The following is a 16,986-nucleotide window of genomic DNA, read 5'->3' as shown; positions in this document are numbered from 1 at the left end:
TGAATGTAAACACAATTGTCTTTCACCACATTACCTGTGCTGAAGAAAGGAAATCGCGTGACAGTAGAGTCAGGTGGTCTGTTTTTCATACATTTGTTTTTATTTTGATGTTTAATAAATTGGTTACATTTGGGGAGAGTTTTACAGTTCTGTTTTGGGCTCTTCTCCTGCTTGCTTCACGTTCTGAAAAATAAAAGAAAGGATTTAGTCACATATAGTTACACATATTGTACAAGTTAATGTGTATCCGGTTTTCCACAACAGCTTTAGCTAAGTGATATAAGTATAAGTTTTTCTTGAGTATTTTGACATTTCATTCAGTTTGTTCTTTTCAGTGTATTTGAATATGCGCTTACTTGAAACGTAATCCCAGAGCCTTACATTACTGTGCAGGGGAAAGAAAGCAGTGACCGATTTCAAATAGTTTTTTCAAATAAAAGACTTTGGACACACAAACATATTGTGGTAGATGCTCAGGTCAAATGAGACTTTGGTCTAAATGCAAAACGTTAAATGCCTGGTCTAAGGAAACAAGACACACCACCCTGAGCACATCATTTTACCATCCAACAGTAAAACATGGTGGTGGCAGCGTCATGCTGACAAGATGCTTTAATAAAGGTGCTCCAGGGAGGCTGCTCAAAGTTGGAAAAGACGGACTGAGCTAAGAATACTGAACTGGAGGGCCAACTTAATACCAAAAACAACAAATAAAATCCCATGACTGTCATGATATTTGTTCTTGAAACAAAGTGACTGATTGTTTATGAAGTGAAGATTTGATTAAGGAGGCGATGCTATGTTCACTATTGTATCGCACCTAACACCTCAGCCTGTTGTTTATTCAAAGTTAAATATGATGAACTCTGATTTACACAAGCAGAAGGACTTGTTTCCATCTTCTCCAGGTATTTTAAAAATTGTTTAAAAATTGTTTTCCACTCTACATGCTGAGGTGCTCTGGAGACAGTTTGCTTTGAGAGCACTGAGCCACAAACTGTCGTCCTTCAGTTTGCCTCCAAACTGCCTCGCCCAGCTGTGCTGGTTCCTGTGTTTTAACTGGCACACAAACACACGCATGCCCGCCCACACACACATAGAAAAGTATAGCCAGGAAATCATATAGATGCTTCTGTTATGCAAGGAGTTAATTTAAATTGTTTCCATTTTGTTAAAAAACAAAAAAGTTGTCATTTTTAACTTGGCAGTAATTTAGACTGAAGGTAATGATTATTTACAACAGACACAGCAATAAGCGGACGTACGCAGATATTTGAGAAATTTATGTGAAGAATTTGAGGTCAGAATGATGGATTTACCAGGAGAGGGATTTAAGAGCACTGTTTTATTGATCTGTGACAAATACTCTGAAAAGTAACTTTTCTTTATGTTTGTTTTTGAACATGCATTTCGCACATAAAAATTATTTGTGTTGCACTGCCTCTTAAACCATTTTTTTTGTGTGCAATTTTTCTTGTGTAACCTGGAGAAAGCTTTAGACAAAAATTCTAATTTTCAAGAATGTTAGTAGCTGCGTTTTATTTATTTTTTTTATAATGTATGATATCCTTTTTTTATTGTTTTCACACAGTTAGAAATTATTCATAAAAAGTGATGATGACACAGGTAGGCTTCAGATAATGGCTCACCTTCAGTTCTCCCTTTAGAAAAGATTGACAGAAGTCCCGCACACGCTCTGTGGAAATTTCTCCTTCAGGTAGGAGCCACTTCATGTCGGAATGTCCATCATAGATCCCGACTCGAGGCAGGTCTGTTGACTTCAGGCCAAAGTAATTGAGTGACTTGAAATTGGACTTTATGCCTCCATTGATAAGCACAAATAAGAACTGGAACAAAGAAGTTTAATTACATCAGACATTTGATCTCTTCGTTTATCTAGGACAGAACGTTCATAAAGCCTGTACTTTTACTTTAATTATCCAAATACTTCTGTCTGAACTCATCGTTCACTGACATCTATACAGTGAAGTTTAACATGAACCTATTTTTCTCTAGAAAAATGTATCTCAGGAATCTCTTCACCTTGCCAGTGAACTCGGGGGCCAGAGCTCCCAGTCTCTCCTTGAGCTCGGTAAATTCTTTACTCCCCTTGTTGGCAAAGAGCACAAGGTGTGTCTTCACCTCTGAATTGAACAGGCCCACAGCCGTCTGGGAAAATAAAGAGAGGCAATTGAACATAAGATGCCAGACATACTATTTCCACTTGTAGAACTCTAACTTTACCAGCTCTATTGCAGCACTTGAAAAAGTATTCATGCATGACAACCTTTTCCATTTTTGATCACATTACAATCACAAACCTGGCTGGGATTTTAGTTGACAGACCATTACAAAGCAATGCATAATTTTGACATAAAAGGAAAATGATACATGAAATTAAAAATGTTTAATGGTTTACATACAGTGTGTACTCAGCTTCCTTTATTCTTTTTCTAAATTGAATCCCTTGCAACTAATTAGTTCCAAAGTGGTTTATAATACACAAGAGGAAAGCAACCCTCTTGTGTATTATAAATACAGCTGTTTGATGAAGTTTGTTAGAGAACAAACGGCAACATGAAACCCTGAACATTGCTCTCCACCTAAACTGAAAAAACCAGCAAGGAGATATTAATCAGACAAACAGCCAAGAGGCCCACAGTTGCTTTGGAGGAGCTGCTGAGATCCAGGGCTTGGCTGAAGCGTTTCAGTGGACTCTGCAAGCATGTAGAGGAAGACACTAGTCAGATGAAATCAGATTTTTTTTTTTGTTTGCTTTAAAATGCTTTAAAACTAACAGATTAGTTAGTTCTCCACCACTAACATTGCCCATAATGTTAGCTGGTCGAAACATACGTTGAAAAATCTGCTGCTGTAACCGCAGTGAAAGGTGGTCCAGTAAAGTGCTGACTCTGAGTGGCTGAATATCAATGGGAGATCCACTTTTTGGACTTTTAGTCATAAACACATTTTAAGCCCTTTCCCTCTAGTTCAGTTATGCAATATTTTGTCTTGGTCGATCAATAAAATTCAGTAAAAACCATTTAAGTTCATGTTTATAAATTGGAAAATTCAAGTGTTTTAAATACTTTTGCAGGACACCGTTTAAATGTTTTAAATTTTGAGCAACTAACTGCTTCCCTCCTATTTTTTATTTGAAGCTTATTGTGAAAAGTTATTGTGAAATGAATTGTCATTTTATCGTGACTTGAGTCATCACTGATTTTGTGTTAATTATAATATTATATATCATTTGACTGTAATTGGGTGCATTTTTCTAATTTTCATTCAAAAGACTCCAGTCCTTTTAAACAATGCAGTAGCAGTATCAGAATTGGTATAAAATATAAAACATTTTTCTTACTATTAGTACTGAAGTTTATTTTTTTCTAATTTAACACCCCTACTCACCACTTGGTCGTATTCTGTGATGTATCGGACCTCATTGATGGAGATGAAGTTCACAAGTCCATCAGAGTTTAACGTCTTGACCTCACCAAGAACTAGGTTCTCCTGATGGTTATCTGCCTGGATCACAAGATAGATACGTGGGACAAAGTTAGAATCATCATCATCATCATCATCATCATCATCATCATCATCACCATCATCATCATCATCATCATCACAGAAACACCTGTGTCCCTAATAATAAAGACATGCGTAAACTCTTTAAATGGTTTAAGGCACTTTTCTGAAGAGGCTGATGGTTCCTGAAGTGATGTTGAAGTCAGCCCACACGTCCTTCACTGTGCAAATGGCTGCAGGGACAAAATCAACTTTCTGTGAAACTGCCAGAAGTTCCTCGTATCCAAGGCTCTCCTCGTTCTAAAAAAAGAAAAGATAGTGTCAATCTTCTCTTATCACACCATCTGTACTTATTTCTTCAAAAGTGTGTCTTCATGACATGCTTCTACACTGTCTTGGCCTCTACTGCTGATCGCCTTCCATGAAATTGTAATAACTCTGACATAAATCTTACGTAACCTGGCCAAGATTGTCTGAAGTTGGAGCAAACACTGTGGACTGTCAGTGGGAAAAGAAGTGGAAAAGTTAAAGAGAAAAATGGAGGCTGCCTCAAAGAGGGGTGAATCATCGCTATTTTTGAGACACTATTTTATGAGCTCTGGCTCATCTGATTTTTCATTTTGAAGCCTCCGTGTGATCATTCTCTGTGAGTCACTGCTCCAATATTTTGGTCTCATGTTGCCTCCAGCATCCAGCTCCGTGCTATCCTCATATGCTCTTGCTACACCACTCTCCTCCTCATGAACCTCCTCCCTGCACTTTGCAGTTGTGGACATAAAAGTCTGCCGAGCCAATCCCACAAGTCTTAGTATGTATTTCCTGTTAGTTCTTCCATCTTCCCACACAAGCAGTGTCTGGCCAAAGAAGTTTGGACAGAAGGACACTCTCTCTTCTCTGCCAAAGATGTGGTGACAGGACGTATATCATTCGTCAAAATTTGCTTGTGAGAATATAGTATTATAATGATCAGGTTAAGAATGGCTGCTTTTTAGACTTCACATTTTTTATCTTTGCCAGAACTTTTCTTTCAACAACTTTCTTTCTGCCAGGTCAGGTTTTTGACATGTGTCACAAATAGTTGTCTACAGATTTCCCTCCAGAGCATTGTATCTCTGCAGCTCCTCTAGAGTTACCATGAACCTCTTGGTTGTTTTCCTCAATAATGTTCTTACCCAGCCTGTTGACCGTCATGTCCTAGTGGGTTTTCAGTAGAGATGGGCAATTATCATATTGTTTAAGATGTAGCACTAGTGGCTTTAATCATTTCACATCAGCAAGGGAAAAGAAAGGAGACGATATGATGTAAATATCAAAGGATCGGGATTCAACTGTGTTGAGGATCTCCATTTATGCCTTATATCGGCGGTTTTCAAAGTGTGAGGCGCGCCTCCCCGGGGGGGCGCCAGAGCACTTTAGGGGAGGCGCGGTGCGAGGGAAAAAAAATAAACCGGAAAAGCTATCTGCTTGCTGTCTACTGATGTGAGAGAAACGTCTTTTACGCACACGATCAACTCTGTGGATTTAGGAAAAAGTTGGTACTGTGGGGTGCGCGTGTGGAGCGGGGATCAGTGGAAATGTTTCCCCCCTTAGAGGATGTTTTGGCCAGTGATGTCAGTAACGTTACTGACGTCGGACCACTTTTTTCAGTAACGAGTAATCTAACGCGTTGCTATTTCAAATCCAGTAGTCAGTCTACAGTTACTTATCAAAATCATTTTTGCGTTACTATCTTCTTTTGTTATTTAATCGTATTTCCTCTACGTGTCTTGTCGAGTGACCGACGTCTCTATGCGACAGAAATGTAAACAATGGAGGGAGATGCGCATTTTGTTGGTGGAAAAACTGGAACTATTTTGAGTTTCTGTCGACAAGTCCGATTATTATAAGCGGCTTTGGGCTTCATTTTTTTAAAGTCGCTTGCAGATTTAATGAGCGGGTTGCGCCTTTTGGGCCTGCTTTTTTTGAACGTGAAGTTACTCATTTGGGCTTGGAAATAAGCAGAGACTCACAATAAATCCCAGAATTTGTCCGTCATTAAGGTAGTTTTACTCCGTCTCTCCCTGTTCATCATTTCCAGGATGATCCGTCCCGCTGTGTCTTTGTTAATGTCAACTTAATTTATTACCTCTGAATGATGTCGAGCTTCGCGTTGCGCTCCAGAAAACTGCAAACGTCGAGACCAATATAAACAGCGCAATAAACGTGAAAACAGCCACGAATAAACGTGTCCGTAGTTGGCAATAGTTATAATGGCAAGTTAGCACCGTTATAATTATTAATATTACGGTAAGTGTCGCAGCCATCGGAGCTGTGGAGCTGCAGTAGCTCTGTGCTGCGACATCAAACTCAGGGGCGTAACGCAGAATCTGGAGGCTGGGGGGAGGGGGGCTTTAAAATTCTTCTTAGAGTTTTCCAGACAACAGTGGACCACACAAATTACTCATGTTTTTTATTTTTTGTACAATCTCCTCTTCAGTTCAACCTTATCAGTGGAGACACATTGTTGATGTTACCATTATAAAATAACTTACAATTAAGTATTAGCAAAGCTCAATGTGATTTTCACAGGAGGCAGAGCGTTGTTGTTAGCAGCTGCTGAAAGTAACTAAAAAGTTACTTAATCCTGCAGTTAGTTACTTTCCTGCAGTTAGTTACTACTTGACTTGGAAAGTAACTTAGTTACCTCCTCCGACCTCCACGGGGCGGCGCAGCAGGCCTTAAGCTCCTTGAAGGGGGGCTCACCCTTTCATACTTTGAAAACCCCTGCCTTATATGGTCAACAGGATATCATCTTAATAGCTCCGTTTCTCCGCAACCGTCTCCCTGATCTGTCTTCTGTATTCCTTGGTTTTCATTATGCTGCTTGTTTATTAATGTTTTCCATCAAACCTTTAAGGACTTCACGGAAAAACTGATTTTATGTTTAGATTAAATTACACACAAGTGGAGTCTGTTTACTAATGAGGTGATTTGTGAGGTCAGTTGGTTGCACTGGGCCTTATTAAAGGGTTTTCCGACTTAAAAGGAAGTGAATACAAACCCACAATACAGTTTTAAGATTTCTTCTGAAAGAAAATGTGAAAACCATGTATCCTCCACTTCTCTAATATAATCAGTTGACACTGTTTCCTGATTAGCTGACTTCTGAAGGCATCATTAACTTCTCTGACCTCCAGGAATCCGATGACCACCACTTCAGTGGAGTCGATGAAGGCCTTAACAGCTTTCATATCATCAAGCTTTGGAAGGCCACTTTCTGTGAAACAAAGACGTAACACGACATGGCATGAACAAAACTTGTTATAATGCTAGCAGCTGTAAGAGTGGACAAAGGCACAGGATTGCTTTGGGGTGAACTCTAACATGAGCAGATTAGCATGATAACATTAGGAATCCAGTTTCTCTCTTCACTTAAACAGATCAGTTTAGTCTCAAGTAGGTTAAAATGTTTCTTTTCACTCAAATGCAAAATAAAAAAAAAACAAGTTACATATTCTTGTTCTATAAGTTGCTAATAAGATAAGAGAGGGTAGAAATAAGTCATTTGAATAATAACTGAAGCAGTCGTTCTGAAATCACTAAAAAGACACTTTTAGTGACAGTACAAATGAGAAATACAAAATGTAGGTGAATAAAATAGATGGTCACAACAAGACGAAATCTGGCTTAAATCTCAACATTTGGGGGGTTTTTTAAGCTGAGTCTGCAAGTAGTAAAAAACCATGGACTTGTAACCACCTCTACCTGCTATTCAACCATTTAAATGTATTTGTACACAATTCATAGTTAATAAGGAATCTCTAAAAAAAACACTCTCATTCAAAATTACTCTTACGTTGCTTTTCAACAACGGTTAATGTTAGTGCTAAATTTTAGTTGAAAGCTTTCCAGGTATTTTTACTGTAGAGTAACAAGGGGTGTGTCTTGTTTAGGACCTCATTCAATCTGAGATCCAATTCTGCTTAAGGCATTTTTAAATGAGTCCTTGAAAAAACTGAAGTGATACTGATGTATTCAATGTGAATTTATATCTACTCCATCACCAGCAATGAAAATGTGCATGAAGCTGCTTGTTTTCATGCACACCAGCCTGAAAACCTGATAGGGCGAGTAAATTATTTATGTTGATCAAACCATTTGTTTTCCAAAACCATCTTAGTGTTTTTACCCAGCATGGTGACGAGGCCACAAGAGCTGTTGTAACGTCCAGCAGGTCATGCCATGTGCTCTATACTCAGAGATTGCTTGTTATTGTGGGCGAGGAGATTAGAGAGTAACAGAAACACTATGCATAAAATTTTAAGATGTTTAAAGCAAATTGGGTTTTTTTAAATTAGAACAACTTTTTCAGCAAATTTTATCACTGCACAATTAACTGGAACCTCAATAAAATGTGTTTTGTTGTATCAAAACAAAGAGTAAACATGTTAATGTTAGATTTTAGCAAACTGCTGCTCTTAACAACACTGGAGCAAGATACAAGTTTTCCTGTTCTGTGGTTGGTAAAAAAAAAAAAAAAAAAGATGATGTTCCTGAAAAGAAAAACTGATTTTGGATACTATAATGTCCAGAAAATCATGAGTAAGTTAAGTTAAATACGATTTTAATACTAATGTAGATCATGTAATTCTAATTTAAAGTACTCTGTTATGTGGAGCTTCACTTTGAAACTCCATATTTTTAAGCATATTTCACAAATACCAAAATGGGACTCAGTATTAGCAAATACCTGACCTTCAAATTGTCAGATCAGAATCTTGAAGAAACGTCCTGATTGACACACAGGAGGAGTAATCTCTAGTGGCTCTTTGCTTTAAGGGAGGCACAAAGCTGTTCAGTGTGTTATCAGAGGGGAAACATTCTAGAGTAGATGCACAGAAAAACTCAGAGAAAATATGAAGCAATTTACCTTTTTCTGCGGCAATGACAGAGGACACCAGAAGGGTCAAACACAGAGTGACAAACATGTTTGGACCAATTTAGCTCACAGGGAAGAAGTCACAAGCATGGAAAGCCCAGAACACTGTGTCTGTTCTTTTCTGTCCCCTCTACTCTATCTGTGACGGTTGCCTCATGGCTGCCAGCAGAGACTGCAGCAACGTCTGTGGGTTGTGATTGGAAGCTTTGTGGGAATCATCCAGGTGCTCCTCAGAAGTCGGACAATCAGCAATCTTAGACTACGTGTCACTGTGCCACAGGGGACACGTGTGAGTGTGTGAGTCTATCCTTGTCTCCATATCTAACTCTAGGGATGATGGTATCAAAACTCACATGGTCGGTTCCACTAGTCTGTCAGTTGGCTCCATCACACATTGACATTCTTTAAATGCTTCACTTTCATTTCCGCTTTTAATCTGGGAAACATGCAGAGAAGTTGCAGTCAGTGTTTAGGATACCTGTGTGAGAAGTTAAGCACCAAGTTAACCAAAGTGTAATTTTCTACATTCACCACATGATGGAAACGTATCCCATTTTATTTACCTCCAAGCAGAATAAACCATCTCACTCTCTGACACAATATTATTCCCAACATTATTTCTGTTTTCTAAAAAAAAAAACAGAATTATAAAACATAATTGTTGTTTATTTCCTTCTTTATACTCAGAGCTTTTACAGATGGTGACATTATTATGCCTTTGAATTATTTGGGAAAGCCCAGATGACAATGTCCTCTCTTTGATGGCTTCTCATTAATTTACATTTGAGATAATTGGATGCACACTGGTAGATACATGTTAGGGGACTACCAGTAAGACACAAATTTATGGAAATTATCAAAAAATCTAAAGAAAGCTGTCAAGGCATGAGTAAGAGAATGGTAGTCATCCTCAAGTGAAGTTTGTCCTTGTGTCCAAATGTCGGATGCCTGATGGTTCAGTTTATGCAGGTATGAAAGTTTTGGAAATGTCTGGACATCAGTAAAGAGACGGATTCTGTGTTTGATGTGTGTGTTAACCGTGGGACAAAAGCAAAATATATTGTGAAGATTCTGTTTGAAGTAGGTACATAAGTGTTAAGCATGGACTGAAAAGCCACTCAGGGAGAACGAAACCATCACTGTGAAATGACCAGAGTACAGTTTTCAAATTACAGACAGCGACAAAATTCGAGCAAAGTATTGTTAGCTGTGAAATACCAAGAAAGCTTAACTCAAGTTACCAGATTTTTAAAGAAAGCCATACAAAATAATAATATGTGTAAACTCATTACACATATTATTATTAAACTCTCTTGTTATTCTGGCATTTAACAAATAGAAATCCTGACCAAAGGCAATAAAAGTCAGACAGTGAGAGTGTACTGAATATAACTGGTTTCAACTATTTAAAACTTATGAAATGCTTTTAAAAAGCTGTTTGTGTTGCAGATCGGTAATTACTAAATTCTCTCATATGTAAGAAAATAACAATATATTTTTTTATGCTTTTTTTGTAGAGTTGAGAAAAAATAACATTTTCTGATTGAATATTTAAAAATTATCAGAAAAAGTTACAAACAGCAAAAATTTCTTGATGTTAACAAAGGTACATTTCTGACATCTATTCAAGATGGAATTTATTAAGAAAAACTGTTAAAAAGGCAATAGAGGTGACCTGTATGAAACTGCACTTTTTTTTCAACAATAGCTTCACTTTGGGAAAAAAAAAATTGCAACACTTGAAATTACGCAAAAAACCTTGATGGACATTTTGTTGGGAACATCACAGACGATCCCTTTGTATCATTAAAGTCTAAATACATGTTCTAAAAAGACTTAGACGAAAATGAGGGTTCTTTTGAAAACCTATTTCTGTTGTTCCTTTTTTTTTGTCTTATCCAGAAGTTAGTTTATGAGTGGTCTCTAAATGAGAGAGAGAGACACACAGCAGTGATAAAAAGGTCTGGTGGGAAACTTTGAGAATTTTAAGGAATTGGAAAACAAGCAATCTTTAAACTGTGCAGAGACCGGAGAGAAAGTGGAATATGAGCGTATCAGATAATCAGAAATATCAGCCAGCACACAAGAACAATTAAGAACAAACCTCTTCAAACAACTTTTCAACACCTCCAAATAAATCGCCGAAGCAAAAAAGCAAAGTCAGTGTCTTAAAACACATCTACTCCCATGACAAGTTCCACTACTTGGAGAATTAGACTAAAAGAGGTATGCATGCAGATCGAAAGGTAAAAGGTTTGATTTCACAGGCGCTGGTATGTCTAGAGCAGCTGCAGGACGAAGTGGTAGCGTCAAATCTGGACTGAGTGCAACAGGCAGTCAGTTAAACATCTGATAGTGAGTCAAGATCAATTTTGAGACTTTGATAATGGTCACATTCCGAGGTTTCCAGATAACCTGCATGGGAAGACTATTTACAAAGTTTCCAAAAAATATTCTGCTTCCTTTTTAAATTTGATTTGATTTGATTTGATTTTTACATATGAGCCCTTTCAAACAAGCATGTACAAAAATTAAAGTGAAATAAATAGTATCCAACAAAAGAAAAAAGTAAAAAGAATCTGATTTATCAAAAGTGGAGGAATTGTAGTTCATCTCAGTTGCAAAACTTACTGCTAATACTGATACAAAAAGTGATTGAGCAGCACAATAAATTATTTTTTGACCTTTTCGCAATGTGCTTGATGTAATCCAATCTTTTTTATTCTTTAAACTTCATGCCTTCTGCTCAAAATAAACGTCTCCCCAATGTTTTTTTTTTTTTTTTTGCGTATCTGAGAGTAATTAAAGTTACTGAAGTGCTGACACAAATACTTTGCCAGCAGTAAAGCTGGTGTTTACAGCATTCCTGACACAAAGAGAACAGGAGGGACAGAAATAAATCCGACATATCAAACTCCTTCAGGAAAAGTGTTAAATGTTCCTCGGGCTCACAAAGAACGATGCTTAGGATGAAATTACAGGTCAGGTTTCTCTTGAGGCTGGTGCTGCTCATAAACATTGTTCATGTCAAACTATAGTGGACGCAGTGAAATACGTGTGAAAACAAGCGAAAGCAGTCTGCTTTCAGAAAATAAAAAGTGTGTAGGCGTTTAAATGAGACTTCCAGGATAGAAAAAACAATTACATATATCCAAAAAAATTTAAACACCCCTGGCTGTAATATCCAGTAATGAAAGAGGAAAATAAATTAATACTAAGTTACAGAGTCATAAGTCAGCAATTGAAAAAAATCTGCCTATTTAAAAAGTAGATGTTATCTGAAACAATCGTCTTGTGTAGATGAACTCATGTAGAGATTATAAAGCCTCCACAAACATGAAGCTTGGAGAGATCTTGGTGTCCTCAATCTGTCACTACTCCTTTGTAGAGCGCCAATGAAGAACAGGTCACATGTTCTCCAGAACTCACAGGCACCCATACTTTACTGTATATGCACTGCAAGGTCCACAGGAACTACTGGAACATGATACATGTTATGTTTGTGGCTTTCTCCCCTGATCTCATAGGAACGTTTCTTTGATTCGTGAATAAAAGATTTAATATCTTAAGTGGTAAATAAATCACAGTGTCTGTGTCTCATCAATCAAAAAAAAAATCTGGTTAGAAAAAAAAAGGTGTCCATGATTTTCTCTTCTTTCCCAAAACTCATGGAAGAAGACCTTTTCTGGCATTTATAAAGCTTTGTTTTACTACAATATTATACATTTATTTCCACCTATTCTCTCACACATGCAGCTGTTGCATGTAACTCTTCCTCCATAGCTTTCCCTCAGTTTTAAACTCTTTCGAATCCCTCTTGGTAGCGATCAGTGTGGGTGGTCACAGCTCAGCAGCAGCCAGAGCTGACACTGTGCAGACAGAAAGTAAGGTTTAGCTTCAAGCGTCAGTGATGTAATGCAGGTGAGCCTGAGGCTAACAGATTACAGCTAATAAGACTCAGGCCGGGTTATTTCTCGACCATCAATTACATAACCTCTACCCTTGTTTTGGCTTTATCGCAGCTTTCGTGTGTGTGTGTGGGGGTGATCTCCTGGCACAGACTGTTGCTCACTTATACAACTCACACATGCTACCCTGAAGGCTCAGGATGGAGTATCTTGACAGTGAGAAAGAGAACCTATAGAAAAAGTGAAAGTAGATAACTTATTTGAAACCATATTGCTGCAAAAGATGGAAAGAGATGTGAAGTGAATGCTTAATCTAAAATTTACATATGAATAATTTCAAAAATGCCATGTTTCCTCTTTTAATGCACTTGATCATTGTTGCTGTTCACTGATACAACACGTGCTTTTCTGTGGGGAAGTAAGCAGCTCATGCACTGTGCTATCAGACTGCACACATTCAACTAAAGCATTTTGAAATTTTGAAAATGTGTGCAAAGTTTTTGCGTAGCTTACAAATAAAACATGAACGTGTCCTATTATTTATTCAAATAACTCCCTGATGACTTTGTAATTAGTCTGTCACAACGCAAAATAAAATCTATGTGCTGCTGTCAACATTTTTACTGCTGTAGTAAAATTATCTATCAGCTTTGACCTTCTGTCTCTGTTCCTGCTGTCAGACACTTTCTCACTTTCCTGACGTTTCGCGACTTTCAAAACAGCTGCCAGCATCCCCAGGTCTGGCCATCCAGGCAAGTTCAACCTTAGAGAGGACTGCAAAGTGCTAAAAGAAGCATTAAAACCACCAAAGTTTTTATGGTTCCCACAAGTTCTTGCCACTCTTGATGTTGAAACGCATGTCTGCATTCCGAGACAACCAATGTTGAACTTTGGTGTGACCTGTGCAAGGAGGAAAGACTTCCTTACTAAGAAAACATGAGGATGGATGGATGCGAGTGAGAATGGAGACAAAGAATGATACTTATGTTCTGCTCAAACTTTCTTTGTACAGATCCATCTAAAATTGAATAATTTCAAACAGAGAATGTTATTAATATTAACCAAATACAGGATTTCAGGGAAAACAACACCATACCAACTGTACTTTATGTCAGAATTTGGGGATGGTTTCCTGCATCAGGACCTGATCAGCTCAATGTCACAGAATCCATCATGAATTCAATGATAATCGAACACTAAACCCTGCAACCAGACAATGACCCAAAACAAATCAGCAACCCCAACAATGAATGGCTGGGAGTTTACAAAAAATGTAAAGCTAAACTTTTCTCACATTGATTTCAGATTGATAGGTGTGTATGAGAAACATCCATGGAAATTATTTCAGCCAAAGGAGTCCTGACTTTTTCTCAGTATTTATATGGCAAAATTCTGGTATTTATTATGTAAAATACCATAAACTTCTGTAGTTTCTGGCATCTTACCATAAACCAAGAGAAGGTTTGGGTTTTTTCTTTTTACAGTGTATCTTTTTCTTTGGGACTAAAATTGGTTAAATTTTTTTTGGTTCTTGATTTAAAAAAAAGCATGAATTTATTAAAATGCTACATATTTAATGGTTACCCTATTTTTTCACTAAATGTTTTTTTTATCTATCATATTTAGTTGTATTTTCCATTTTCCTTTCTTTCTGTCTTCTTTAAGAAGCTCAAGAAAAGAAGAGAAGGAAGGAAAACATCCTGACCAAAGATGATCATGCGTGTGATTCACATTCTGGTTGTCAAAGCATGAAAACATCTAAAGCATTTGAGGTTCTGCTCTGTTTGGGTCACCAGTGAAAGAGGACAGTTTTAGATGAAGATAGATTCAGCAAAAATAGAAACAAAGACTCAGAACAAGCAGTTTGAGCATTTGCCTGCCTTGACCTATATGGGCCAATCCCAATCCTATTAGGTTGTTAGCTGCTCACTTAGCCTCAGTGTGAAGAATGATGGTGTCACGTCAGGCCAAAGTGACAAACAGCACCTTTGGAGGCTCTGCAGTTTGTCTTGTTTTCTGATTATCTGAACTGAACAACTTGAATGGCTGGGTGTTGTTTGGACAAAAAAATATATATAAAAACAAGCATTTACATCAATTTTTATGTTGCAATTGGCAACACATTGGCTTTACATGTAAGCTCTTGCCTTTCAGTTGTATGGGTAGTGTAGTTTATTGATTGCATGAACAATATGTTTTTTTTCACAGTAGATTTTGAATATTGTTTTAATAACTAGGACGGAAATTAAAAAACTTATTGTACAACTTTTGCCTTGCCATTTTTTTCTGAAATTGATGGTTGAAGCCACTAAAACCTTGAGTGATGGCTAAGGTTACATGCTTGTCCAATCATGTATTGTGCTTGCGTTTGCGTGTACATTCCGGTGTGTTCCTTGAGGAACGCCTTACTTTAGATATGCTGTCTGCAGACTGACCTACTTGCCAAAAATTGTTTTTGCACTCTGATATGGTGCATTCACTGATGTGAAAATACATCAAAACAACTTAGTGTATTTTCGGTGGTAACCTTTTTTCCCAAGCTGGATATTCTTATCTGAGGCAAAAGTTATCTTTTGGACTTTGAAAAATAAAAGAGAAATAAGCAACAAAAAGGTGAGCTCAGAAAAGTCTGAACAGCAACATCTTAACTTTTCATGCTGTTTGGATTTCTACTTGAACTGTTGAAAATATAGGATCATTTACAATATATTCAGATTTCCCTGCGTCCAATCTGCTTGGACCTCCTGTTGAGGGACTTTTCATAATGTGACAACAGGAAGGCGTCTCGCAAAAAGGTGATGCATGCATACTTATCCCCTGTAGGCATATTTGTGGGACTCCCACAGAAAACATTCCTGGTAAACAGCATTAACAAGGATGCAGAGTAACAGTGTGTGTGTGTGTGTGCGTGTGTATGTGTGTGTGCGGGTGCTCGTGTGTGTGTGTGTGTGTGCGTGTGGGTGTGTGCGCGCGTGTGGGCGTGTGTGTGTGTGTGTGTGGCAGCAGTTTGAGTGGCAGGGTGATGACTCAGACCTCAGATTTATGAATTGCAAATGCATCATTTTCCCAAACCTTTCACAGTAGACAGAATAAATTACATTTGTGCTGCATGTGGTTAAGAAAATAATGCAACAGTTATATTCACTTTCAGCCTGAATGTGCCTAACGATTTACTCTAAACACTTTGTTCCTTGTGGATGCTCCAGAGCAGAGAAGTCCAGGCGTCTCCAAATGGTCTGTGATTATCAGAAGTTAATCTTTGCAGAGTTGTGAATGATAAGAACAAATCCAGTTGAAGCACAAAGGCAGATTTACAAACTAATTAATCCAAAATTATGATCACGCATGCACTGTCTGTGACTTTCTAAATGTAATCCTATTTCCAGTGGAGACAAACAACAGGCAGATTGTTATTTTCATCCCAGGTGCCAGCAAGTAAATATGACAGTGGCTGAATTTAGAAAGTGGCACATTAAACTCAAAATAATACTCCAACACACTGGCAGCTTCCTTTTATTTTGTTATCCTGCCAACCTCTGAGGAGTCCGTTTTTTATTGCTGAGAGGAAATCTCATATCTACCACAAAGAATTGTCTCCTTTATTTTTATCAGGAAGTAGGAGCTCAATAAGAAGATGCTGTGAATACAATAATGTACCACGTCCCAAAATGTATCAATATTCTGTATTCCAGATTGTTGGGGGGGGGGGGGTTTGCTACTCTTTCTTTGTTACTCTGCCAGGATTGCCTGTCTGTAAATTTAGCAAACAAAAAAGCAGAAAATATTATTATTTCTGTAAACTCTTGTAAATGTAAAATGTTTATGTGAATCACTGGACATGTTCACCTCATCACGCTTGAAAAACGATGCCATAATCAGCTTCTGGACCAATTGCTGAAGATTTGAGTAGTGAACACAAATTCAGGCAAATTCTAGATTCTCTAAAATTTACTTTTTATCTTTTGTTTCATATGCACTGTCCAGAGTTGTGCCAAGGAAAAGCCCAACAGATTTACTTTCACAAGTGGAGCATTATATATAAGCACATATAGAATTTTTCCCATTTACATAAATGCTTCTTTCAGTTCACACTCTCGCTGATATTTCTGTCTCTAGGATAAGTATGTTCACTAATTCCCAACACATGGCTTCTCTTTCCCTTTACTTTGCTCCTTCGGTCTCCAGAAAGGCTCAATGTTGAAATGTTTTCATCTCACTCAGCTAAGCTGTGTGACAGGTCCTCCACTTTCCCCACCCACCTTTACATGCATCTGCTTCAGGTCACAGTGAAATTACCCAACAAAAGGTTTTCAGCCAGTGTCTGTCATTGTCATGCCACAGCGCACAGGAAAATGTGCCATCTGTGTCCTTTTTTCAGGGGTTTGAACACCTAACTGATGCAATGACACAAACACATATTGCTTTACAGAGACCACAGACAAAGTTGTTGGCGCAAGCAAACAACAAACCATCCATAAAAAAATATATATAGCTTCTCAATACTGTGATTTTCAAAAATGGCCTACATATTTGTATTCACTGTTACATATGATTTTAATGAAGGATTGTGATGCACAACCACCAATCAGTTAGCGTTGTACAGAAAACACAAAAACTCAAACAAAACAGTGA

The 16,986-nt window shown here is 37.7% G+C and overlaps 1 protein-coding gene across 1 annotated transcript; it reads right to left on the bottom strand.

Annotated features, from left to right (window-relative positions):
• Positions 1-77: 77 nt before the first annotated feature.
• Positions 78-8,618, bottom strand: LOC122830189 (endoplasmic reticulum resident protein 27). The gene is made up of 7 exons (XM_044115348.1): positions 8,438-8,618; positions 6,699-6,784; positions 3,691-3,828; positions 3,412-3,528; positions 2,044-2,169; positions 1,650-1,847; positions 78-183 (listed from the first exon to the last, which is right to left on the bottom strand). Exons 1-7 carry the CDS (start codon positions 8,493-8,495, stop codon positions 142-144), a joined length of 765 nt encoding a protein of 254 aa, XP_043971283.1. The 5' UTR covers positions 8,496-8,618; the 3' UTR covers positions 78-141.
• Between the last annotated feature and the right edge of the window lie 8,368 nt (positions 8,619-16,986).

The sequence above is a fragment of the Gambusia affinis genome, linkage group LG04, assembly GCF_019740435.1.
Source record: "Gambusia affinis linkage group LG04, SWU_Gaff_1.0, whole genome shotgun sequence".
NCBI classification, from domain to species: Eukaryota; Metazoa; Chordata; class Actinopteri; order Cyprinodontiformes; family Poeciliidae; genus Gambusia; species Gambusia affinis.
Note: the sequence above shows the minus strand (reverse complement) of the source record. Positions and strands in the feature narration are given on the sequence as shown.

What these genes read in the sequence shown, in the direction of transcription:
- LOC122830189 (XM_044115348.1), bottom strand. Translation starts at nt 8,495, where the DNA reads ATGTTTGTCACTCTGTGTTTGACCCTTCTGGTGTCCTCTGTCATTGCC. An exon ending in CCCCCGAGTTCACTGGCAAG is followed by an intron (nt 1,848 to 2,043) that starts GTGAAGAGATTC and finishes TCTTTGTTCCAG; the next exon opens with TTCTTATTTGTGCTTATCAA. An exon ending in TTCTAAAGGGAGAACTGAAG is followed by an intron (nt 184 to 1,649) that starts GTGAGCCATTAT and finishes TTTATTTTTCAG; the next exon opens with AACGTGAAGCAAGCAGGAGA.